This window comes from Hemibagrus wyckioides, linkage group LG29 (genome assembly GCF_019097595.1).
Source record: "Hemibagrus wyckioides isolate EC202008001 linkage group LG29, SWU_Hwy_1.0, whole genome shotgun sequence".
Lineage (NCBI taxonomy): Eukaryota > Metazoa > Chordata > Actinopteri > Siluriformes > Bagridae > Hemibagrus > Hemibagrus wyckioides.
The window spans coordinates 11,714,837-11,742,298 of NC_080738.1; the positions used below are offsets into that span (position 1 = coordinate 11,714,837).

General features: G+C 38.1%; 1 protein-coding gene across 1 annotated transcript in view; it reads left to right on the plus strand.

The window, feature by feature from the left end:
- The window catches only part of arhgef40 (Rho guanine nucleotide exchange factor (GEF) 40), a 29,153-nt gene extending 2,758 nt beyond the window's left edge, over positions 1-26,395 (plus strand). Inside the window, exons 2-26 of the mRNA XM_058384495.1 lie at positions 4,853-4,942; positions 5,323-5,430; positions 7,182-7,467; positions 7,786-9,034; positions 10,017-10,261; positions 10,345-10,542; positions 10,631-10,745; positions 11,880-11,973; positions 12,063-12,149; positions 12,307-12,423; positions 13,027-13,125; positions 13,878-14,029; positions 14,212-14,350; positions 14,440-14,559; positions 14,628-14,819; positions 14,906-15,418; positions 16,189-16,580; positions 18,013-18,262; positions 19,362-19,451; positions 20,119-20,325; positions 21,166-21,345; positions 22,300-22,480; positions 23,807-23,917; positions 24,684-24,793; positions 26,350-26,395. Coding sequence (XP_058240478.1) covers positions 4,853-4,942; positions 5,323-5,430; positions 7,182-7,467; positions 7,786-9,034; positions 10,017-10,261; positions 10,345-10,542; positions 10,631-10,745; positions 11,880-11,973; positions 12,063-12,149; positions 12,307-12,423; positions 13,027-13,125; positions 13,878-14,029; positions 14,212-14,350; positions 14,440-14,559; positions 14,628-14,819; positions 14,906-15,418; positions 16,189-16,580; positions 18,013-18,262; positions 19,362-19,451; positions 20,119-20,325; positions 21,166-21,345; positions 22,300-22,480; positions 23,807-23,917; positions 24,684-24,793; positions 26,350-26,376 — 5,352 coding nt within the window. The 3' untranslated portion in view covers positions 26,377-26,395. The remainder of the gene's footprint in view (positions 1-4,852; positions 4,943-5,322; positions 5,431-7,181; positions 7,468-7,785; positions 9,035-10,016; positions 10,262-10,344; positions 10,543-10,630; positions 10,746-11,879; positions 11,974-12,062; positions 12,150-12,306; positions 12,424-13,026; positions 13,126-13,877; positions 14,030-14,211; positions 14,351-14,439; positions 14,560-14,627; positions 14,820-14,905; positions 15,419-16,188; positions 16,581-18,012; positions 18,263-19,361; positions 19,452-20,118; positions 20,326-21,165; positions 21,346-22,299; positions 22,481-23,806; positions 23,918-24,683; positions 24,794-26,349) is intronic.
- Positions 26,396-27,462: the final 1,067 nt, after the last annotated feature.

Here is a 27,462-nt window from a genome sequence, read left to right on the forward strand (position 1 = left end):
GTCATATTCTTTTCCCAGCAAATTAAAAGTCAGAAAGTAAATCAACATTAACCAGCTGGGGAAATTTAAGTACACCCTTCCTACTTCCACAACCATTAACTGCATAATTAGCAGCCAGATGTTATGAAATGCACAACTTTCTTTAATGATCAATAAGCATGACTACCTCTATAATAGCAGATGTTCTGTAAAATCATATGGTGTTCTGGAACTCCATACTGGTACTCAAGTGTTTGTCTACATCATGCCAAGAAAACAATGCATTAACCCCACAGAAGCAATTGTTGCTACTTATCAATTTAGAAAGGGTTATATGGCCAGCTCCAAAAATTAAAAATTCATCATTATCTAGTGAGAAGGATTATTTACAAATGGAGAGTCAGTTGGTAATTCAGTCCAAGGTCAGACCATTTAATGTTCAGATATGGTGGTGAAGGGGTGATGGTTTGGGCTTGTTTTGCAGCCACATGACCTGGAAAACTTGTAGTCATTGACACAGTGATGAACTCCACTTTATAGAAGAACATTCTCAAGACAAGTCTGAAGCCATATGTCCTTAAGCTGGGCTAAAATTGGGTGAGGCAGGAGGAAAATGGTGCCAAGCACACCAGCATCATCTGAATGGCTAAAGAAGAAAATTAAGGTGTTGGAATGGCCAAGTCAAAGTCCAGACCTCAACCCCATGTTGTTAGGCTATGGTAGGATCGTAAAAGAATGCCCTCAAACATCAGTGAACTGAAGCTATGCTGAACAGAGGAGTACATTTCTCCAAAATTTCCCCAGAACAATGTGTGATTGATCAGCTCCCACAAAAAATATTTATGTCAAGTTATTATATTAGTTGTGTTTTTCTTATCTCTCTGATGGGTTTGTTGGCTTACTCTATTGGTAGCGACAGCATGTTGGACTTCATATTGAAAAAGTTCAAATTTCTAAGTGCCCTCAAATGAAACCTGAGACTGTACTTTGAAGCTTAATTAGTTACTTAATTTCAACTACAACTGATTGTGGCAGAGTTAACATAATAGCTTTGTGAATATCTACTCTCTGCACTTTCAACCTATAGGATAATATGTTATGAGCTTTTAAAAGCCACTTTTGTGTCAGATAGGCCACATGACAAATTATTGGCCAAGCTCCTTGCTGACCTGATTGTTTATCGCTTATCTTGAAAAAAGCAGTGTCAGTAAAACTGACAAGTGAAACAGAGGAGCCAATTCAATCAGAAAGCTCGAGCAAAAGACAACGCATGTTGCAGGAAAAAGGCAATAACTCTCTAGAATATTTTTTCTTCTTTTGCTTTCTCTCTCAAAGAAAAGCAGAGAAAAAACAAAGCTGAAGTAGATAAAATACATGGTGGTGGCCTGGGTACACAATCAGATTATGGCAGATTATGACACTATGTTTTTTCTTATTTCATGTATGAAAAAAGGAAAGTTTAAGCATATTAAATGCTCAGTACCCCAAGAGTGTAATTAATTTAACATGTTATAAATTAAATATTAAAATAATAAATAAGACCATGAAAACATTGTTTTATATAATATAATATAATATAATATAATATAATATAATATAATATAATATAATATAATATAATATAATATAATATAATATAATATAATATAATATAATATTTAGTTTTATAAATAAAATAAAATAAAATAAAATGTAGTAGGAAAAAGTATTTTCATGCTGATGAAATTATGATCTAATTTAAAAAAACATTTAGCGTAGAAATAATAAATAAACATAATATATTAATAATAAAAGTGAATTTTAAGACTTTTTTTAAGACTTACTTAAGATATCAGACAATTTTATCATTCACAGTTTCTTAACACTAGATTCATCAAATCCGACAAAATTGTGCAGCTGTGTCTCATGCCCTAGTTATCTCAAGGCTTTCCTCTTTCTCTTCCTTTAGAGTCAAACAGTAAACTGTACAGTGTGATTCCACCAAAACACAATGTGATCCAAAGACAATCCAAGGAAACTCCAGATATATGGTGGTGCGTCTTTAAGCTGTTGAGTCCAGCACATAGTTTGATGTGCTTGTTTTGTCTGCCACAGTGCTGGTAGTTGTGTGCCAACATAAAGAAGGCCTTTGTGTAGACTTTGAGTAATCAAGCAAAGTGAAATGAATGAACACAGAGCAAGCCTCACACTGCAGATTCCTATCTGTATGCACATCCCAACAAATTTCGAGAAGCATTTCAGCATTGGTGTAATGTACAATTAACAGTTTGCTGTCATTCTTGAAATCCCGTTTCAGTGCAAAAACATATGCATTACCAAATAGACTTAACCTTACTACTGGCTTTTATATGTTCAGTTTCTGATTCTGATGAAGCTGTCTACTACATTATCGATTTTACACTACATAGGGATTTTCACTTGTATGATGAACGTGGCAGGTAATTATTCTAACAGATTCAAGATGTGTATAATTCTTTGTGTGTAGAGACATTTTTCAGCATTTATGTAAGGAGTCTCCAGTGCCAGTGTTTTGTAAAAGTAAAAATGTATTTCATAGGAAAAAGATTCAAATTTCTGACATGGGAAGGTCTAGGACAGAGGGATTTGCAGTTTCTCAGGAACAGCACTGCATTAAAAAAATCTTATTACTTTAAAGAGAGAAACAAAAAATAAGCTAATAAGTAATAAAAGGAACTAGGACCTGGACTTGTTTCATTTCACAAAATGAAATGTAACTATAACCAAAAAGAATGTATGTGTCAGGAACTCTTGGACTGTTCCAGAGAAGCCTGCTTGTTCGTGTGTCTTGTGATTACCTGTCCTATTGTTCTCTCCCCTGATTGTCTCACCTGTACCCAGTTTATCCTAATGTCTAGCCCTATAAATTGGGATCCTTTTGTGCCTGTCTTTGCCTGTGATTGTTTAACCTGCGTGTTAACTGTTGCATGTTCCGTGTTTCCTGTCCGTCTATGATCCAGTTTGTATCTCGGTTCCGTCTTTATTATTTTCCCAGTTAACCACGCCATGTCTCGTCTTTCGTCTGTTTCCCCATGTCGTGTCTTCATGTTTCAATAAAAGCAGCGCTTCGCCGAATCCTGTGTCTGGGTCTGCGTTCAGCCACGTGCTAGCGTGGGCACGCGCACCACGGACGGGCGAGGATCCCGGCCGTGACAGTATGATGTCTCTTATTTTAATAAATAGAAAATTAGTAAAATTAGTCAAAGTCACATTAGTCGCAATTAGTAAATTGAATAAGACGTGTCACAAGGAGAAAGTAGCATTGTAGTGATAACATCAGCCATGCTTCATGTCAGGCTACATCACACTTTCATTCTTTCAGCATGCTAACATACTGTATTTGAAAATAATGATGTCATCTTGTTCAAGAAAGATCTGCGGGGGTCTGTGAAAACCCTTTGAATGTCATTGTGGATCAGTTCTTGTAACAGGTTTCAGTTTTAGTGCCAGTAATACTTTCATATCTTTTATTTTAAGAAAGCTTAAGTATATTTAACAAACAATGTGGAAACATTTTTCATTTAATCTATTTTCTATCCTTGCTAGCTGAGTGTGCTGTATGTGATGATGTTCGATTTTTGCTGTGCTCTATACCACAACAGTTAGAGTTAATCATAAATGCAGTTGAGAGAGATTTAATTGAGGAGACAGAGACTGAGATGAATGATGCTGATTATTCAACTTTTGTTCAAAAGTAGTTTAGGTTATAAATTAAGTAGGCCAAGTATCTTTCAGTGGAATTGGAATGAAATTTTTAAAGTTTTTTGTTTGTTTGTTTGTTTGCGTTTTGTTTTTTTTCACTTTTGGAGGTAATCAGACATTAAAATGTAACTTTTTATTGAGTTGTATTACAAAAAGTACTCCCTAGTGGACACAGATGTTTGGACGCTTCTTATGTTCAGTTTCAGATTTATTTTGCTAATTAAACGATGGGAAAACCTGCAGGCTCTTTACTTACCTCTACAGTAAGCGTTCTAGCATTCAACTAGAGTTCTACATGGTCACATAGCATGTGGTTCTGTTCTTACTGTCCTGAGATGTGTAGCTAGTAATCTGATCATTTCAGACCAAAACATGAAACAACTATGCTTACAATGTGCTGTGCCTCACTGTTTAGGCCACATTTTATCCGCCATACTGCCTTCATCATGTTGTCCTTCTCCTTTTACTTTCTTTCCTACCACTTTCCCCTTAGCATTTGTTTTTCTTTTCCTCTCTTCCCACTCGTTCTTGGCCTTGCATAAAACACTCTTTTCCTGGCCGGTTTTCCCTAGTCATCCCTCACTTTTTTCCACCCCCTCTTTTCCCGTTGCTCGTTTTTTGACCTGCCCGCCAAGACTCCACTAGACCTCCGTACTTTTTCAGAAAATGTCTCACTTTAATTATTGTCAGATGATTTTTAAGTGAGAGGAAGAGAAGAGTAGAGCAGAGGAAAGTTTAGAGCTTAGGGAAGTGGGGAGAAGTAAAAATAATAAAAGAGGAAGAACGTTGGAAAAAGGGAGAAAACATTTTGAGTTGCTGTGACAACTGGGCTGTCATGAACTAAGAGAAAAGCCACACATTGCACGATGGCTAGAGTTTGCAGGTCTCTTCTACAGTTTGTATATGGACACTGTGTGTGTGTGTGTGTGTGTGTGTTTATGTTTTCATGAGAGGGATTAAAGGTCAGTGTAAAAGTACACAAGTTTGCAAGTACACAAAAACCATTTGGGCTCCAGGACAGGAAGTTTTTGACAGCCTCTGGAACACACAACAGGAAATTGCATCTGTATGTGAGACGAACAAGCTGCCATGCACCATTTTGTTCATATACATGATATTTTTTAATCTTTTTTTCGTGTTTGCATTATCCCAGGGATCGGAGGCGGTGGAGGACTGTGTGCAGGGGGCGCTCTCCTCTCTCTATCCCCCATTTGAGAGCACTGCACCCCCTCTTCTATCCCAGGTTAGTGGTTGTCTCAGATATTCCATGGTTGTGGAAATCCTGGAAATGTCACAGTAAATTATATTTAATTTTCCATACCTGAAAATGTATTGGAAATTTAAAAAAAAAAAAAATCATGGATTTTTTTTTCATTAGCCCCAATATTTTCAACACACTTTAAAGTAGTTAGATCTGGTATGACATTAATAGTTGGTTGTGCATGACTTACAAATGTGTAAGATTTAAAGTAAGGTTAATAGTACAAATGTGTGAGATCGGAATTGAAGGAAAGAATCCTTCAATACCTCTGTTATAAATCATGCAGTCTGTTATGTCCTCCATCTTTTCTTTTCCTTCATAGTGCCATTTTTACGATATCAGTTGTCTGTGTGTGGCTTTAGGTTTTTTCTGTCTTGGAGTCCACCTATCAACATGACAGTTTAAGGTATCTGTTGGATTTCTTTATCCCGGCCAAACATCTTCTACACAGACTCCAGCAGCATGCTTGTGTAAGTATGCACACTCACCCAACAGTAGTAAATTGTTTCATCTAACACATGGGTGTTCAAATTCGGTTATAGTGGAAGGAGTCTCCACATCAGCACTGTATGTATTCCGGCACAGGAGAGTTTCCAGGACTTTCCGGATGCTCAGTATAATGACAAGCTACATTTTTGTCTAAAACAACAGGAAAAAGAATTTAGTCTTGAGAAAGATCATCTGTTTATAGGTGCATGACATAAGTGATAACAGGAACTAATTTGTCTTGTGGACTTGCCACATAATTAAATTTAACTATAAACAGGAAACAAAAAGTAGAACAAGTCATTGGTTAATAAATATACAAATATAATCATTGGCAAATTAGTAGAATGAACAACCTTGGTATGTACTGTTATAAGAATATAATAAACAACTATCCTGTTTTATTAAATACAGATACCGTAGATCACTCAGCGAATCCTGATGCGCTTTTGCTGTATGCGGCATATTGTTCTCTCTGTATTTTCATTAAAATAATGAACACCTGAATATCACTTTGCTTTGCTATTCAGGCATTCATTCTATTATTCATTCTTTAATAATAGAATTCTTCTATTATTCATTTTAATGTTTGAAACAGTGTGTCTTACTCAAACACACATACAAATATTCATGCTTTCACACAGATACATATGCACACAACACTTTATGATTACTTAAGGGGTTTATCTTATTCATTCATACACCAGAATTCTCCCACTCACACTTTCTGCTGGCTCTGTTTTCATTGTCGCTATGAGGAACTGACTGGGACGAGAGCTATGAGTCATGACTATAATTCTTACCATATGTGTGTCTACCAGAGAACGGGGGGGTGAAGGAAAGGGGGTTTGGCTGCTACTTGTGTGAGAAAGAAGTTAAGAAAGGGAAAAAGGGAGCAAAACGAGAACATGCAAGAGAGAGAGAGAGAGAGAGAGAGGAGTCTGGGGTTATAGAGGATTTATTGAGGAATAGGGGGAGGGCTAAAGTAACTGAATACTAAGGCACACATTGAGAAAGGCAGACTGAGGCACTGAGGCAGATAGTGAGTGTAGTGGAAGAAACTTAATAAATGGATTCAAATGAAATGACTAGAGACGTGGAAAGTTTCCACTGAATATGTTCTTACCTAACAAATTATGAGTTTTCAAACAGGGAGAATGTGACTGGATAATTAAACATGAAGTAAACTGAGAATCCAGAAGAACTTTGGTTGTTTATAATGAGTGAAGAGACAGATCTTTAATCAAAAACAAGAAGGGGGGGAGAAGGTAAATGATGAATTTGGCTTGCAGGTTGAGACTCTTGTGAGATTTGCTGTTATTTTTTTAGTACTGGCTTCTCACTTTTGAAAACGTTTCTCCTGGTAAACTGGTTTAATGCAAATTTACTGAAAGATGGAAAGATGTAGCAACGGGAAGAAAACACTGAGAAAGCACGAAAGGTGTTTAAATCTCTCATTGTGTTCCTTAAACATGTGCTGATGTTTCTGATGGGTCCAGAACCACATTTCTCAAACACGATTAAATTTTTTTCTCCAGTTTCAAAAGGTTTCCTTTTTGAAATAGTATAGTAAATGTAGTATAACTTGTATAGTAATAGTAGAAAAAAAAACAACAACAAAGGTGAGCATACATAGAGGGAGTGCACTTTTTTTAATTCATGATTTAAAAAAAAAAATTGTTGATGTAATCAAGCATTAGAATCCAGTTTGGTTGCAAATCTCTTTCTTTTTCAGTCACAGTATTTGGGCTGTTTGTTCCTGCACTCGGGTTGGCCCCTGTGTTTGGGTGAGAAGGTGGTAGTTCAGCTTTCTACTCTTGACTGGAGGCTCTTGCGAAGCAATGACTTCTACCTTCAGGTGGTACCATTCTCCACACGCTGTCCCCGCCTGGCCCTCAAGTGTCTAGCTCTTGGTGGCCGCAATGTCCAGGAGGTCCTGGTTCCTGAATCCCAGCACCCTCTGGTTTTTACAGCAGAGTGGTTACACTGCATCAATAAGGAACGTGGATGTAAGCGAGAAGGTGAGCTTGCTAGCTTAATATTTGTATAGTTACATAAGGTTACGTCATATATAGGGCAAAACATTTGCTTTTATGAAATTTCTTCATATTAATTAATTCTTCTCTAACTCATCTCTGTTACCAATTAAGCACCTGTTTTTATCCCGAATTAATAATATAATTACTTGAACTGATTTCTATACTCTGTCCACATTAAAGCTGTAAAAATTTTTTGAAGTTAATGTTCATATTGTAATTGCTTAAAACAGGTCTTCCTAACCACAGATTGACTGCCAACGTCATTCACTTCTTTTTCTTTTGTTTTGTTTTTTTGTTCAGGTGGAGGTGGGTTAGATACTTGTCTGGTTAGTACTTCTGATGGTGTGGTACGTATTCCATGGGATGAGGTTGTTTACCCAAAACTGCTACACAACCCCACTGACCTGGAGCTTCCTTCCACAAATCCCCCTGCCCTTGACTACCTTACTTCAAACACTGGGAGTCTGGGATGGTGCTCTTCCTCTGCAGATCCTGACACCTGGTCCTGGGATGAAGAGGATGATCTTCCTCCAGATGGCGATGAGGCTGATATTGACTCCACTCTGCGGCGCCTCAGACAGGCCAGTGATGGATGCGGGGATTATGTGGAGCTCCTGGAACCTCGAGGAGGTCCAGATGGGGGCACTGATTCGAAGCAACGCTACTTGGAGATGCATGGGATCTGCAAGACTAAAACTTTGCCTCTATGCAGGCGAAGCAAGGCCATTCGAATTCGTCGGGGAAGGGCCTGGGGGTACGCAAAGACCGAGATCAGTGGAAGGACGGGGAGCTTACGTAGGAGGGACAGCAACAGCAGTGGGAAGAATATTGGAGGTGCTCGGAAGGATTTGGTAAACTCTAGACCCCCACCTCGAGTCATTGATTTGGTTCGAGAAAGACAGCCATCCTCCCAGTGCATTCCGGACTTAGATGGAGGTGGTGGAGATGCAGTAGTCTTGGATAACCGGGACCTTTATTTAGAAGGACCCAAGGAGAGGAGGCCTGGTGTGGGTGAGGAGAGAAAGGGAGCTGGAAACACACTACCCTGGGAAGAGCAACACAGAGGAAGGGCCAGCAGTAGTGAGCTGAGCTCTAGATGTAAATATATCACTGAAATAGACACTCATGGTGCAGGAAATGTAGGGGCAGACCAATCGGATCAGGATCAAGGATTCCACTCAGACTGTGTTTTTGAGGATGATAAGTCACTGACTGAAGGTGAAACGTTGGCTAATGCAACAGCAGGCATAAATAATGTGTCTGACTTCAGCAGACATTTGACAAACAGATCAAAAACAAAGCTTAACACACAACCAGATTCATCTCAGAAGAGGGAGTTAAACTCTTCTCACAATGTTCAAAACACAACCAAAATCTCAGGAAACTCTAAAGGACAAAAAGGAAAATGTAATGAACATAGGAAACTGGAAAAAAATCTTTCTCAAACAGGTACTGACAACATTGCTGGTGAAAGGCAAGTTGGGAAGTTGGAGGAACGTGTGTGCCCCAAGGGAAAGGATGTCAAAGTGGGAGGATTTCGAGCACCCAGGTATAACATCAGTAGAGGTGGGTAGAGTAGGCAAAATATGAAAAAAGATATATCCACCGCAACCAACCTGAGTATAAGAAAAAGTATCAAAAAATATTATTTAATAAAAAATGTTTTTTTAATTATTTAATTTAATTAAGTTGCCATTTTACATCACAGGTTATACACAATGAATTGATAATCAATAATTCCATTTTATTCTTTTTGAAAAACTAATGATCTACTTTAAAATTTGTCAAAAAGTAAAGTATGATGGCAAAATGATAAGAATATTTTTATAGAACATTATATGTAATATATAAAATATAATGTAAAATATTTCTAGAAGTAGGAAATACAAAGAAACAGTAAAAAAAAACCTATAAACATATAACATATATAAAAAATGCAGCAAAACATGATCAGCCAAAACATGAAAGGTTTGTTACTACCCACCTCTGAATATTCAACAAGCATGTGTCAATTACCCTGCAACCTGTTTTATTCATCACATTTTTACTGTTATTATTTTATTTTAATTTTAGATTTTTCAATGAAGAATATTTATAGTCATGTACAAACAGTGTATACCCCTACTTATTCTGTTTTCAAACTGTATTTGTGAATAATGTGACTTTTTATTTTATTCCACCGTTAAGATGGTGGGCTAAGAGGCCAGGAGTGCAGTAAGCCTTTCAGTTCCTCTCAAAGGTGTTCAGAGTTCTATGCAGGCCTCTTGAGTTCTTCCACTCTGACATGGCAAACCATTCCATCGTGTTTGGGTCTCTAAGTTATGATGAGAGAAAATTTAAATACTGCGGCATAAATATATCCTATACAAATGTGTGCTTCCAACTTGTGGTGACAGTTTGGGGAAGACCCACATTAGGGTGTGATGGTCAGCTGTCTACAAACTTTTGGTCATATCATGTAGAGTAGTGGTAGTAGCATATAACCATATGGAATTGTGTAATTATTTAATGCTTTTTTTATTTGGTTATAGGAGAAGAAGAAAAGCTAAGGGGGGGAAAGGGAAGGGTAAATCTGGTGGCCGTGGAAACCCTAAAAACAAGGAAGATCCCAGTTCCTCAAAGGGTCAGAAGAAAGCAAGCGCCCTAGCGGAAGCATCTAATTCACCGGCTAAATCAGCTCTCTGCAAAGACAGCCATTCAGATGAGGGTAAAAATACATTAAAGAAGCTCGTAAATGGTCATGAAGCGGACCCTAAATCTGATGATGGGGCTGGAGGTATGTTGAAATCTAAGAACTCACAGGGCTGTTATCATAAAATTGTGCTTGCAGTACATAACATTTTGTTTGTTAATTGACAGACAAGCAACCAAAGGGCCAAACAGAAATCTTCCTAGATGGTGAAACTCAACCAGACGAAGTTTCACCTGATCATTCACCAGAAGCAACTGTACCATCAGCACCATCTGACCTGTTAAATGCACCATCTCCAAATGCCTCTTATCTGCTTAGAAATTTGAATGAAGATCTGCTCCAGTCAGGAAAGTTCATAATCACAGGTAAACTGGATAGCATTCACAGAATATGATCTAGTTTCTAATTTGCTGTCTTTCATCTTTAACTTCTGTGTTTCTCATCTTTTTGAAGGAACTGTGGATAGACTCGGACGTGGTTTGGTTATTACAGGAACACACATTCCTGAGGACAGTCATCAGCTCAATGACATTGTGCAGCTGTTATCCTGTTATCACTCCATTACCAGGTAACTTACAACATATTAAGCACATACATGTTAAATAATAATATATCCAAAAATACTAATATTGCAGATGATGAGTGAAGACCAGTGAAGATACTGAACATACTCTGCTTTATATTGACATCTTCACTGTATTCTTCGGTTAGATACCATGGGACTCCAGTTTGGTGTAAACCCATAAAAAATTCTAAAAGAAATTTTAATATACAGTATGCAGTCCTTCAGTAATGTCTTGCAGACCTGCAGTGGTGAATTAGAACACTGACTTATGGTAATGTATAGAAAAGAATAAAAGCTCACGATGTACTGTTGCTGAATTCTGAAGCCATTTTGGACAGTTACTTTTGTTTTTGGTGTTGTTTAGAATAATTCTGACCCCCACACATCAGCTTCTCCCTAACCTCCAAAGGATGTGATGCAGATGGTAATAGTTTTACAAAATCATTTACTCACTCATTTGACTTGTTGGATCTGGAGTCTAATCCTGGGCCCAGTCCATTGCAGAGCACCATATACATACACATTCACACCTAGGGGATGTTTAGCATAGTCAGTCCACCTGTCTTCACTCAAATTTACTTAGATCCATAAATGTGCACTACCCCTGATATTTTTAGCATGAGGTAGATTTTTATGACTTGCATTACAAAATAGCAACGATGACATCTTGTGTGAATGACTAAATTTGGGATTAGTGGAAAATGCTTTAAATGATTTTTTGTCTGTACCAGTCCCTTAAAAGTTATTCATTTCTTTGGAGAAGATACAGCACAGCCTAGTAGTGGGAGGAAGAGGATATTCAGTACACTATCCAGAATCTTATTATTCAATATACTGTGGTCTTGTGAGACCATAACACAAGACTGCGAACTCATCCAGGATTGTGACCGAGACTTATGAGGCCTCTAGAGATTGCAAGACCAAGACCACAAGAACATGATTATTTTCTCATGCTCTTTAAAGACAAATGCATTTTACTCAGTATAACCATATTTCACAAAATCCCTGTATTCTTCAGGATAGTTTCCTGCTGACCCCACATTTGTCCATATGTGGGCATTAGTCCAGGACCCTTGCCTAAACTGATCTGACATTCCTAATTTGGAGTTATTTTTTACTTTTATTTTTAAATATCAGACCGGCTGCCAGAGAAAAGGGTTTGACGGTGCTGGTGGACAGTAGGCAGACTTCTCCTTCAGAGCTTTGCTTCTCTGCCTTGAGGTCATTCAAGGTGAGACATTGTATTATTATGACACAGTTATTATTATTTGTATGTACAAGACTATGTGTCTATACACTTGTTTGTATGTGTGTGCTCAGGCTCAGGTACCAGCAGGCCTTGGCTGTGTCCTCATTCTTACAGAGGAAGAGCAAGAATCAGGCCCATACAGCCTGGATGGAATAGAGGTGCGCCACAAAACTGTACTTGATATATGTAAAGCACGATAATAGTAAAAAAATAAATATGAACTAACAAATTAAAATGTAATCCTAATCTAAGATCATTCAGACACACAATGGAACCATGCAATTTTAAATTAGCCTCTCTCTGTAACTGATACAGGTACACACAGTAAAAGGAACTGGAGTCCTTCAGCAGTATGTGGATAGACAGCAGCTCACTAAAGAGATGGATGGAGACTTTGAGCACTCACATAATGACTGGTTAACATTCAGACTGGTGAGAGTTTCTCTATTTGTACATATTAATTGTTAAAAGAAAGCATAATAAAGCTGTTTAGACATGTTTACGGGATTACCTTGTATGAAAATAAGAAGTAATGTTTTATAACTTAATTTAAAACAATTTACCAGATTTGTAACTGCTAATTTGTGAGCTAATTTCTAAGTTACAATTCTAAACTGTAATCTCATTCAAAATACTGTACATATGAAATTTGTACAACCAATTTCACCACAAATTGAACACCAGTTTCACCACAGTGCTGATGAATTCTTAAATCTGATTGGTCAGAAGGTAGTTGTCAGATCACAGGTTTATATGAGCGTAACGATGCTAATCGAATATTTACATGGTAACCTAAGCTAATTCACATGGTGATAAAATAATGTGTGTCATTGTTCATAAGGTTGTTGATATACTGTAATTTTTCTGTGAGATATTTATTTAACATTTTTGTGGGAGTTGTTGCACTTAAAAGACTGAATTTAGTGTCATCAGTTAAAAACACTCTTAAAATTACATATATCTTAACCCATGATATATAATCCAACAGCATCAATACCTTATAAACTGTTCTTGGTTACTTCTCTGTATGTGTAGAGCCTGGAACAGCTGAATGAACGCTGTGAGAGTGTTCTCTCTCTATTGGAAGTTGCACTAAAGACTATGGGTGCAGAACCACTGCCTGACTGTATTAAGGTAATATATTAACATACCTTGCAATACAGACGTGTATTGTACTGGTATTTTAGTATTATATTAGTTAAAAATATTTTCTGTCAGACACTAATGAGAATTGATTATGACCAAGTGAGGCTGGTTGGACATAATTACAGTAAACAGTTTAATAATGTGTATGCATATGGAAGATGGGTGGCCGTTTGGAGCAATGCTTGTGCATGTCCTCAGGAATTAAAGGTAAAATTGTAGGGACAGTATTGCATTATGTGGTAGGGTGAAAATAACTAACTAAGCAAACTAGTGTTGTGTCTCAAACTGCACACTTATGACCTGTTTTACCAACAGTTTTTGTTCTATTACTGAATTTTCAAAACCTCTCATGTAGTCTTCAAAATGGTTTGGTGTACCCATCTTCTGGATTTTTTTTTTATCAGTAAATACTGTTGAACCTAAGGTCATCATTTTCAATTTGAGATGCAGCTCATGTACCTCAATGACAGTGGAAAGTTTTACATCGCTGTGCAAGAAGTCACTGAACATTTTACAGTCTGACTTAGCAGACAGGGATGACAGGAAGAACCCAGCAGACAGGGATGTTTTGGCTCATACATGCCATCTAGTGGATGTTGCTTTTAATTTTCCAGATGTACATACTGTCATAACATATGCAGGCAAGCATGTGAAAAATGCAGCTCTGCAAACAGCAGTTTCTGTATACACAAATCATGATCTGTCAAATGAGTCCGTTGCTTCTTTTGTTTCTACTCCAGTCTGTACCACTAAGTGTTGAAAAGCACAAGCAGCTGATGACTGGTGTTCTGTCTGACCAACGGTTGACAGAGCTGCAAAGACGAGGTGGAGCTTGGCTGGCTGGACTGGCTAATGGAACGTCCAGATTGGCTCATAGGTCACCAGACTGCAGGTAGCCATAGAGACTGAATTAAATGAATGAAAACAGTATGTGACTAATTTGTTTTCCGTCTGTATTTATGATGAATCATGTACCCTAGAACAAATTAGTGTTCTGACCCAACTCTCTTGCATACTGGATACTTTTTGTAATTTTGTCATTCTGGTTCTATTTCTGATGTTTCATATTTTAAGAGCTGCCTTGGCTGCAACCTCCAGTCTCTATGACAGTGTTGATGATTCTCTCCATCGCCTGGTCCGTGTTTCTAATCAGAGAAGTCATGACCTGGAAGCACTCAGTAGACTGTCAAATCTAGTGGACAAGCTGGATAAGGTGCTTAAGATATTTCTAATTTTGTGGAACTGATTTATATACACCAGTAGATAAATCTTCTATAGACAACTATTTTTTCCCATCCTTAGTGTGAGACAGAAATAGATCGTGTGCAGGAGCAACTGGAGGAATATAAGGATCCTCCTCTCTCACTAAGCCGCCTCTCACTCAAACAGCAGAAGTTCAAAAGCTTCAGAGATTCTGCTATGGTAAGTGTGTTTGCATTATACAACAAAATTATAGCAGTTCTGTCACTGACAACATTGTGCGTGTGTAGGAACTCCACAGCGAGACACTAGTGCTGCTGGGTGAAGTCGAGGGCTGGTCCGAGCTGGAATGGGGAGGCCTGACGGCAGTCCTTAAACGACTTCCACTGATCAGGGAGAAAGTGAGAGGAATGTCTCACTGCCTGTCTGACTGCTGGACCCAACTGGACAACACACAGAGACTACTGTCCACTCTTACTGAGGTACAACATGCACATACAATGTGTAATCACACACCTCCACCACCACACAAGCATTTATTCAATACTAATACCCCTTCTATCTACAGGCCTCCCAGTGGTGCGATGTGGTCTCTTCCTCCTCACCCAACTCCCCGCCTTCCTCTCCTCTGTCCTCTCTCCCTCCCATTCCACCATCCCGTTTCCAAGATGCACGAGCTTTGGCCCTTGAGCTTGGTGGCGGTGCTCTGTTAGACCTGTGGGCCCAGACTCTGGAGCGTTACCAACGCACACTCGCACAATTCAAGACCCGCATGCTTCAAGCTGAGCGAGGCATGCCCATTACCCAGGGTCATGATCCCAGTGTGGCTGTGGCACAGGCACCAAAAACACCTGTCTCCAGTGCCTCTAGTTTGTGGGAGATAGAGGGAGAGGGAGATGGAGAGTGGTGTGGAGGAGGAGGAGAAGGAGGGCTGCAGTCTTGGGGCTCACTGGCCTCATTGTTCCGTCCACAGAACTGCTCTACACTGAAGTTAGGAGAAGAGAAGAAGAAGGACGGAGCTGCAGGGGCTGCAGGTGGTGGGAAGTTCCTGCAGAACTTGCTAAACCCAAGCAAAAAAAGTGTGAGTGGTAGTTTCTACATGTCTGTGAGAGCGGTTGCATTGTTAAATGAATGCATCACAGTTATACTGTATATCAATCGATTTTACCAATCAAAACATAACAGGAACATAAAAATAAATAAAAAACAGAAACACTGGCAAAAAGTCAGAATAGAAAGCGCCAAAGAAGGAAAGTAAGCTCAGAAAGCAGTTAGAAATTTAAGAGTTTACAAAGGCTCTTAATGAAAAAAAAGATTGTGAGAGCAGTAGGGGTTGAAGCAAAGGCAATTCCTCCAGTCACATGAAGTTTCTCAATCCAGGGTAGATGTAGATCTAGATCAAGGTGCTGGAGTCCCAGTAGGGATTGGTGAATAGCAGAAGCTGAGAGTTTAAGAGTGGTGACAGAGAGTGGACCACTAAGGACAGTACCATATATCCAGTTCCTATCAGATTTCAAGTTGGGCTGGAAATTTGACGGTAATGAAACCTGGGGGTTAAACTATAAATGAACTTTGCAATGAACAGGAGCAGTATTCAGGGTAGATAGCATAACTGTGTCATGTGGCAATCATTTATCAAATCCTAACTCCATTTGCTTTTTTAAATGCAAAATACATATAATTTATGATTAAACATAAATTTATAATTTATTCAATATATTTCCAATTTGTCAATAGAGTATGACAAAATCGTGTTAGTTTTCTTAGGTTTTTGCATAAGGTTTTAATGCATGAAACTGAGGAGTTTTTCTGTCTGCAAGTTGTATAATTGCTTTCCCTTCACTCGCTTAGCCCACTGAAGCTCCTCTGCCTCCTAAACCACCTCGAAGGCGTCACCCAAGCTTTGACCTCCAAGCCCTGCTGGCACCCCGTCGTTCAGCTGCAGCTGCACCAAAGACTGCAGAGGCTCCACTTGCTGTGAGCAGCCGCTCATCACCTCTGTCCTGGTTGGGAAGGAAAGCTGTAGCTGAACCTATCCTCATGGCAGGGATTGCCACAGCTGTACCAGGATGGAAGGATGAGAAAGTTGGAGGAGGGGTAGGAGGAAGTGGTGTGTTGATCCGTGGTGTAGAGGTCAGCAGTAAAGAGGTGGCAGATCATACAGGGCTTACAAGACAGCATGTGCTGCTTGGTCGGACCGATAGAGAGGCAGGAGTTGAGAGGCCTGGAACTACTGCACAGAGGTATGCATGTGCTTTAGAGATTGTATGTGGTTTTAAGGATAACTTTTAATCTGGTGTGTAGACACTGATTCTTTGATGTTCTTCTTGATACTACAATAATTCAGGCACAGTAATTTTCTCCTTTGTTTGTGCTCATCCCAAGTGGTTTTCATTAGTTTTTTTCCATGCATTAGTTTTAAATCTGATGTGAACAGCTACAGGAAGGCTGGAAACATAGCAACAGAGAACTTATGAAGGTTGAAAACAAGTTTTGCAGCTCAACACAGGTTGAATGCGACTCAGGTGTAGATCAGCGAGCTGTAGAAATCTAGTACAAAGACTGAAAAAGCACCTACTAGCCTTCTAGAAATCTAGTCTTGAAATGGCAAAGACTGAAAAAGCACCTAAACACCCTCAGTGGATAGAAATGTACATATTCTCTTGAAAAGAAGAATCCTGCATGACCAAGACAGATTTGTGATGTGAGACAAGGAAGGTAGTTTGCTGTCCAGGACCACCCCAAGGTTGTGTGCAGTAACAGATGGTGAGTAACAGCACACAGCTGTCTTCTCTGCAGTCGGTACATGATTAAAAATCTTGAAAACAAGTGTTCAAACACGGTGGATAATCCCAGCTAAAAGTTGTATGAAACGTCTTTTTTCCATATTAGGTGGAAAGTAAACAGTTGCACTGAACTGCATGTAACTTTCTAGTGTCAACATTACTTAACTAGAACAGAAAAGCATCGGATTTTCCTCATGTTCCCGATGACTACAGTAAAACCTTGTATATATGCACACTTAATCTTCTATCTTAGAAAAATGATTTGTGAAAGGACTGAATGTTTATCATCCTTCTCCCTCTGTTCACCTATATGCTATTCCATTTAATGGTTTGCAGGTTTAGAGTGAACAAAAACAGAACACAAGCTCAAACTGAGAAAGCAGACATGTAAGGGGGCTGGCAGTTTAGACTGAAATGGAAAAATTGTTAATGTGAAAGTGGACCAGGAAGTGCACCATGGCACCAAACCTGTAGGAGGTGGTGTGAGTTTGGTTACACTGGAACTGTGCTGTGATTCCCGTAAATGTGAATACAGATCGTACTTTTTCAGAAAGTAACCTGCGTGTGTTTTAGCCCAATTATGTCATCATTAGTTACCACAACATACCTGTACCAAGAGTGGCAGGGGAAGAGCACCAGGGTTTGATAGATTCAAGAGAGTCTGAAAACAGACAGTGCTGCTGGGGGCACCAGGAACAACTGGATTCAGACTGCAGCAAACATGCCCAGTATGAAAACCATAGAGTCAAAGAGTTTATTATTTATAGTTTTATTATGAATCTGAGAAAATTTGCACTCAACTACTTGGTTAGTCAACTACTCCTACCTGTCACTTATATATAAGCAAAACTTTTACAGTCTCTTTCTCTCTTTTCTCTCTCTTTTTTAGTAAGTTGTATCTGCAGTGGTGTAGGCTGGTCAATTCAGAGAGGCAGTATGTAGCTCTACTGAAGGCCGTGGAAGAGACTTACTTCCCTCTGCTGGATAGTTCTGATACACCAGTCTGTTTGAGAGGAAAGGCTGACTCAATCTTCTCCAACTGGAGCAGCATTGCCAATTTTCATTCACAGCTACTCCTCCCAGCCATCGAGGGTGCCCTCTCTCAAACGCTACAGCAAACCGACTGCTTCAGCAAATATGTGAGATTTTGTGCCTGCATTTGCACACACTCTCTGCATTTTAATGTTTTCCCAGTTGACTCTACAGTGCATCTCATTTATGAGCAGCTAGCAAGGGGCGACGGGTCAATGAGGCTCTGTTAAAGGTAGTCCCAGAACTAGTAACGCACTTCTATTTTTTCCCTTTCAATTTTTATATTACAGCTCAGACAATGACCCATGATAGCGATCTAATACTGACCACTCCTGTTAAGCAAGTGAGCTGACTCAGCAAGCATCTGTTGCAAGGTTATGCACATCATTAGGGGCATGTTGGTGGCCTGCTTTTAAGACATGTGCAAGATTTGTGTTCATGGCATAAAATATGGTTGCTTGTATAAGTATTCAACCCTCTTAAACTTTTTGGACCCGGGTTTGGACTCAGGAGTGGCACCAGTAACCATTATAAATTAATTAGGTACCTCATCACAGACATTGGTGGATATCCTCCTCTAGACATTTAATGGTCGTCTGCAAGATTTACAAAATTTGGGATATAATTTCGTAACCAATTGTTTTATACTTTTCCAAACTTAGGTCTTACCTTGATCTATTTTGATCGTGCTTTGATGTTCAAGATGCTTGAAATGCTGCAGCTTTCCAGGAAAAGGAATATTTATATTGATATCATATGGCACTTAAATTGCACATATGTGGATATTCAACTAATTATGTTTGCATCTGAAGCAACCAGTTGCATGAGAAATGGTCATTTCAGGGCTTCAAAACAAGAGTGCTGCATATTTTTTTAAAATAAATTCACAAATATACAGCCACCATTTTCATTTTCAGTATCTTCACTGATACCAATACTCAGTATCAGATCTAATAAGTCAGTGCATCCCAGGGTGTGATTGATATAGTTCATTGTACACAAGATAAAGTGAGTGGTACACGAAAAAGATTTGTGTTATAAATGTTAGTAATATCTGTGTGTGATATTACGGGAGTTAATCTGGATCTCATTATTTCAACAGTATCTAGGTAATATGAGTAATGAATATGTAACCTTTACACTTTATCTCTTTAATTGAAATTGAAAATTAAACTTGTCTCACTTGTCTCACTAACACTTGCCCAGAGGGATCAATTACTGCAATATGCCCACTACATCCGTATGAAGCCAGAGCCAGACTCCCCACTGGTCAGCCAAGCTGCAGACTTCTTCAAGGTAGGTTCCTGAACTCAACTAGAGGAACTGGTGATTCTGTTTTCATGTGTAATTGTGAATTAAGCTGCCATCATGTGTCTGCTAATGGATCCAATGGAGTGGACTGTTAAATGGTGCATTTTACCAGTTGCTGTTGCATTACAATTTGTATCCACTAGGTGGCGCATGAAATTCTTGAACAGGGAGATAGAATGCAAAGGTGTCAACTAGTCATTTTTTGTTTACCCATGACATTATAAAAGCCTTTTAAATTTGCTGCTCCCACTACCTGGTATAACTTGCAAAAAAAATGAAACTTAAGGAGTTGATCTCATTAAATGCTTTTAAAGTGATTTTATATAAATTAGAAACATCTGGCTGTAGATGCTTTGCCTGATTCAGTTATAGACTGGACGCTCTTGCAAAAGAGCTTTTTTTCCTGGTCAAATAAAGGTTAAATTAATTTTTTTTTTTTTAAATGTTGATGCTCAGTCTATTATTTCACATAACTGCAAATTCTAAAGCTGCAGATACAACTCTGGGTGTTACTTTTAAGAATATATGTTAATTCCCAAGAATATGTCATACAAACATGAATTTTAGCATGTTCTAGCTTTTATATAACCTCCTACTAAACAGCCATTTTCTCCTTCTTCAATAGCATTTGCTTCTTTTTTTCTATTTCTAGGCAAAGCTGTCCAGCTCTCCTGTGCCAGCCACTATCTCCTTTCCTCAGTGCCTTGCTGCTCCTACTCAACGGCTACAGCATTACTGCGAGATACTTGTGGAACTAGGTGGGGTAAACCCCAGCCCTGACTCTGCCCTCTCCATTATTAGACATGCACAGCGCCATGGGGAGGACCTGAGGATAAGCGACCTCATCACTGGCTGTCCGGTGAGACTTAAAGTGCAGAGTATGAATGTTTGATTATAGCCTTTGTGCTTTAAAGTGGAGGTTACTTGAGCAGTAATGTCATAGTGTTAAACTGTTTGCATTTTGGAAGACATAAAAAAACATACATAAAGCAAGTGTAATAGTCCAGAATCAAAATGAACAATCCCTAATACGATATCCAATCCTTTTTTAATTACAACTTACATAAGGAGTAATAAACAGTGGGGTCTTTGCCACACCAAAGTTTCCAAAAAAACAGCACATCTGGGAGCATTTTATTCTTTTTATACTACAGCAATTTGCCAGTTCTTGCAAATGTTATTTAATATAGAAGGACATTTTGTCCATTTTATCCTTTTTCAATTCTTTTCTAAATAAGCTAGTTGCTGTTATCACTTATTTACACCAGCTATAAACACTTTACCAGTCCCTCTTTTTTCTTCTCTCAATGCCAGAAAAAAACAGACAAACAATAAAGAACACAGTTCTGTCCTGAAGACTTTCCCATGGTAGAAAAGATAACATTACAGCTTTATCTCTTACTGTTACAAAGCACTGACATTGTAGACTGCAGTGAAAAAAACAGCAGTGCTTTGGTATAGAGCAGAATTAAAATGAATAAATACTGTTATTGTGTATTCAGCTCATACTGTAACAACTCCAGTGTACGGATTTGACATGTGGTCATTGTTACTGCTAACAGTTTTTGTATATTCCCAATAAACTTATTCTGTCAATTACTCTGTTTTTAAAAATTCCCAAAACAATAGAATATTAGAATACTGGTATAATATTTTATACAGAAATATAGAATATTCTCCATTTTTATGTGTGTCTCAGGTACCTGTTGGAGAGCGTGGGGAATTGGTACGGCAGGGCGAGCTTTACGTCTGTCCAGGTGGACGGAGAAAGAAGACAGGCATCAGGACTGTGTTCCTCTACCAGCATTACATTATTCTCACCAAACACAAAACTCCTAGCCAAGGATGCAGTGCATACACTTATAAAAACAGCGTAAAGGTACTCACACACACACACACACACGCACAGAGAGAGAGAGAGAGAGAGAGAGAGAGAGAGTGGGGGTGTATTTAATTTTAGCTAGTAGTTTGAAAGCTAAAAGTGAAATAATATGTTTAAAGCTATAAAATTATTTTGGGAATTTATCATATAAGAAAACTATTACAGTGGTGTCAGTATTGCTAACAAGCAGGCAGAGAGTAAAACCACAAAAACCCCAGTTCATGACAGAGGACCACAGTCAAAGTGAAAAAAAAAAAAAAAATGTAAAATTGTGTTGGGGTGCTACTTAATAATTTTAAGCCAGTACTCTTGTCTCGACTCAGATTGTCCTGTTTGAAAGGTGCACTGATGCAGCACCCTTGCTTGTCATTGTAAATGGAGAATCTATTGAGTTTTTTAGTATGATATAAATTTTTTTACTTAGAAAAGTTAACAGAAGTTAGCCTAAGATAGTGTCAACATTTTTTTTCAAACAAAGTGAGAATAAAGTAATAAAAAAGCACTGGTTGTTAAGGCTTAATCACAGCAGCACATAAAGAGTGAGATTTTCATCCTTGTTAAGGTGTTTCACTGTTTCTACTGGACTACTAGTCAAGCGATTTGTACATATTCTGCATGATGTTTTATTGCATTTTCACTGCTTTCCCCTTTAACTGCACATAATTTGTCATTGGATTTGACAGGTGTGGATTTGTCTTTTCTCTACACTGACTTTTCGGAACTAGTATAAAGGCATAGTTTTTCACTATCTCCTTTATCAATCTAGTAAAGGAACAAAAAAAATCATAAATACTGCTAAAAGCTACTGTAGATGCTGGGCCTTCCACTGCTATAAAAAGAAAAACAGACCTCAGTGGATGGCAAAATGCACTACACCTTAAAGACTACACTGCAGCATACAGACTTTTCATGTCTTTCAGCACATGCACTAATCACGTCTCTTTGCTTCAGACAGGAGAAATGGGTTTGACCCAGTGCGTTGGAGAGGAGGGTCTGAAGTTTGAGGTTTGGGTGAGACAGACATCACGTACGAAATACTGTCTCACGCTCCAGGCCTCATCTCCAGAGGACAGAGAAGCCTGGACACATGACATTGCCCAGCTCCTGTGGACACATGCCATCCATAACACAGGTGAGTTTGAAGGCTCTGAACTTGAATCCTTATGTTTCTTTAAATATTTGTCATATTTGGTCCTGAAATTAGTACATTAATGTTGTCATTCCTTTTGTACCAAATGTATGAATTTCTTAACAGTTATGTACAGTATGTTATACAGTCTGTGTATGTATGAAGAATGTTTCACTTCATGAATGCAAATAGTCACAATTAGACACAGTTTATGGCACAAGCATAAAAAAGTTTACTTTAATGAAAATATTTTTACCGGTTTCTATGATTTTTTTGTTTAGAAGAATATGAATATTTGAGCTATAATTATTCATAAAATCAGGTATATTTATTTGTTAACCATGCAAAGATTTATTTAATTAATTGAGCACACCTCCCTTAATTAAGGCGTACTTAAATCATTAGGAGATGTCATTAATGACCCAGTTTTATGTGTAATTAAGAGATCAATATAAGGCAGTTTAATTATATTAACTCTCTGTGTAGCCTCTTAGGAGGAGACCACCATGTTCAAAAATTGGTGAAAAATACCACCGTAAAACAGATTAAAAAAATATGTTTAAAGTGACATATTTGTAACATACTTTTTTTGAAGCCTAAGAGAAAACTGGCGGGTTTCACTGGCAGGTTTCGTAGCTCAGCTAGCTAGCGATGTGTCAAATAATGAATGCAATGTCACTGATGTCAGTATTAGAATAAAAGTTGAAAATGTGGAACCTGATCTGTTTTAGGAGAGTATACAGATGAGGAGGTGAAAGAGCTGGACAGACTAAAGGGCTATAAAAACGGTATAAAGATGACAGTAGCCACCAAATACAAGCCCAGGTGCCGAGACTCGACATCAAAACTTATTTAAAAATATTGTTAAAAGGGGCCAAAATTATTTGACAGAATATTGATGCATACTGACTGAAGAGGGAATGTTTGTTCTTACAGCTATGAAAGTAGAATTATCCACAATTATATAATGAAAATTTGGTATATTACAATTCAATGCAATTTTATTTATATTTTGTGTAGTGCTTTTAACAATTTACAATTTAAAAAATAACAATTTATCTGGATGTATGTTTAGATCCCTAAACAAGCCACACACAAGAGTAGAACATACCATGTTCCTGAGAATTCCTATTCATTAAGGAAAGAAACCTTAAGAGTGACATGAGGCAGTCTGGGCTTCTGTAAACTTGTGCATGCAAAGGTTGTTGAAAACCTGGGCAAAACCTGGTTTTAGGGTATCCCTGTGGAATTATCCACAACAGCATCAGGATGATTCAGGAAAGTCTGGATCAAAGTGTAAATAAATATTTTGTCTTTGTGTTTTCAAAGAATTGTGTCTGAAGGAATCTCTGTGCATGGGAGTTTCCAGCAAGTTGCTACTAGATGTGACGGGAGCTCAAACATCCGAGCTAGACTCAAGTTTCTGCCTAAATGACAGGGGTATAATATACACCCACACAAATGCTTATTCTTAGACATTCACACTGTTAATTTTAAATAAACGTATGACAAAACAAGTAAATAAATCAATTACTCTAACATGTTTAACATCTAATTCTTTTTGTAAATTTGTAAAATAGACTTACATGTACATTATACCAGTCATTATATTAGATGAAGTAATAAAGATGGACAAAATCCAATATCCATATCAGCAGAAAATGCTGGATCAGATATCAGATGATCCTGCCTGACTTAAGCTAAAATATTTTTATAAAATGCTATTTATTTTAGCAGGTTTAGAATGTTTTCTTTCTTTTTTTTTTACTACTATTTTTTATTTTTATTTTTTTGACATCACTTTTCATTGTATTGGCATAAATACTTTATAAACACTTCTTTAAATACATACTTAACTATATGTTATAAAGAAGTTGTGAATGATGAATGAAGAATTTTTTAATGAGAATTTTATGACTCTTTCTTCCTGTGGAGAAGTATTATTCATTTTAAATGGCCATCTTAAGTACTGTAAAAACAGCTTATTTTAAAGGTTGGTAGTTTTAAAAAAAAACATTGCCTGGTTAATAGAAATATTCAAGGTTTCAGAATCTATTATATCGGAAGAGTACCACTGGAAAAATACCATTATGTCCACAGGGTGTCTCCATTGATATTGTATAATGCTTATTTTCCATATAAACAGTATAAAACTGCTACCAAACTACAAGCAGCTGTTTTTAACCTTATTTTCTCTCTTTCCCAGTTCAGAGTAGCTGTTCAGACTCTTCCTCAGTGGGAAGTCAAAAGGAAGGGGGTTCTCCCTCCATCACAAGAGAACCAAAGAACGATTCAGGACAAACTGGCCATACACAAGTAAGAACTTCAACCAATACACATACAGACACATTTAATGATGATAGATTTATTTTTACATTTAAACATTGCTAAAAGATACACTGGCCTCTTCATTAGGGACACCCTAATAATACTGGGTAGGATAACAATTTGCTCTCTCAGCCTCAGCTCTGTGGCCTGAATTCCATAAAGTTTTGAAAATGTTCTTTTGTTCAGGCTGATATGATTGTGTCACAGAAATGCTGCAGATTTGTCAGATACTCATCATCTATTGTATTCATATCTGTTGACTGAGGAGACCACTGAAGTACAATGTCACGTTTATGGATCCAGTTTGAGACCAGTTGTGTTCTGTGGCATGGTGCAATATCATCCTGAATTAGTGAAATTTGTAGCTATAAAGGGACACACATGGTCACCAACGATACTCAGATAGGATGTGGCATTCAAATAATGCTCAACTGGTATTCTTATGTACTGTGTGTGCCAAGAAAAAAATTCCCCACACCGTTACACAACCAACACCAGCCTGAACCATGCACAGGGCATAATGGGTCATGCTTTGTTTCCAAATTCTAACTTTACCACCTGGACATGCCTAGGTAACATTTTTTTCCCAATTTGTAGCCACAGATTTGTGTGTTTTGATAACAGGAGTGCAACCTGATGTGGTCTTTTACTGTTCAACCCATCCTTCTCAGGGTTTTTTATAGCCTTTATTTGTCACATATACATTACAGCACAGTGAAATTCTTTCTTTGCATATCCCATCCTTGGAGGTTAGGGTCAGAGTGCAGGGTCAGCCATGATTCAGCCATGATCTTGGAGGTTAGGGTCAGCCATGATTCAGCCATGATCTTGGAGGTTAGGGTCAGCCATGATTCAGCCATGATCTTGGAGGTTAGGGTCAGCCATGATTCAGCCATGATCTTGGAGGTTAGGGTCAGAGCGCAGGGTCAGCCATGATTCAGCACCCCTGGAGCAGAGAGGGTTAAGGGCCTTGCTCAAGGGCCCAACAGTGGCAACTTGGCAGTGCTGGGCCTTGACCCCCTGATCTTCCAGTCAACGACCCAGAGCCTTAACCACTTGAGCCACCACTGCCCGAAAATTTGATGCATTGTACATTCTGAAATGCTTTTCTGCTCACCACAGCTGTACAACGTGGTTATGAGTTACAATTGCCTAAACTCTGAAGACTACTGTGTGTAATTATACAAGATCAGCAGTCTGGTACCAACAATGCCATAGCATTGTCAAAGTCAGTGAGATCACCCCCCCCCCTTTTTTTTGACGTTTGCTGTGAACAGTAACTGAACATTAACACATCTGTATTCAGTGCACTGTTGCCAGTTGATTTGCTGATTGTATACTTTCATGCATGAGCAGGTGTTTCTAATAAAGTGTCCAAAGAGAATGTAACAAGAGGCATATGTAGATCTGTCTAGTTTCTGTAGACTGTTACATGAGATGTTTCACAGCCGTATAGCATTGCTGACAGTGCAGAGTCATACAGTCAATAAATAACTATAAGTAATTTAAATTACTAACTGATTTCTTTTGTTATTTTTGTTTAGAGCTCATCACCATCAACATCTGTTTGAATATCATCTGAACTACAAATGTTAGTCCTTTTCCTCCTAAACGTTTTTTTTGAAATCTGAAATTTGTTATAAGATAGATATATGTGAAACAATTAAGCCATTTTTTTTTTCTTTTTCTCTTCCTTCTAAACAGAAACACTTTGGGGGAAATTCCCTGGATTCAACTGGACAAATGTTTAACACAGACTGGAAGATGTCTCAGCAACATTACAGCATGACACAGTATACTGAATGCTTTAGTGTTTTATAAGCCATGCTACAATTCACAAGGCCATCTTGGCTCTGCTTCTCGCAGTTGCTCTGTATGCAACTAATCGCCAGGTACTGGAGCGTGTAGCAGGGTAATGTGTTTCAGGCTTTCATGCACTGCTGCCTCCAACTGATTTGCTGCTTGCCAAGAACGACTTCAGTATTATACCATAAGTTACTGTGTATTTTTGCCTTTCTTGCTCCTTCAATACTTGCTTTATTTTTCCCATTTTAACCAAAGAGTGTTATCAGTTTTAACCCTTTTGTATGGGCCTATTTTTTACCGTGTAATGTATAGATTTGATGTTAAATGTCAATTACCTATTATTCAGTGGGACAATAGCTATATTGGTACAAGCTCAAAGATAATGCAAATCCACAGGCTGTAAATTCTAAAAACAATTTACAGATTGCATTATCTAATCACATTTTCTGTAGCCATGTGCCATAGCAACAAGAAAAAGAAAGCGTGTCACATTAAATGCTGTTGAGCAAAGCCCCTATTTTCTCTGTAGAAAAATCAATCAATTTTCCTGTTTCAGTTTCACTAAGGAAGACTTACTTTCTTTCTCTAGTGCATATCCTGTTATGTATATAACTGTTAAGTCTTATTTCAAGGGAACAATAATTGAATAAGTGTAAGGTTATGGCCTCAATCCCTATGCAACTTTTCCTTCCATTACCTAATCAAAGCACAATTAAAAACAGATCAGCAGCGCATAATGACTGTAATCTAGGACCATGGTTCTTGAAGTGTGGTCTTTGAGGCATATCCAAGCGGTCATTTATTTATTTATTTTTTATTTTTTTTATTTTTTTTATACGGGGGGGGGGGGA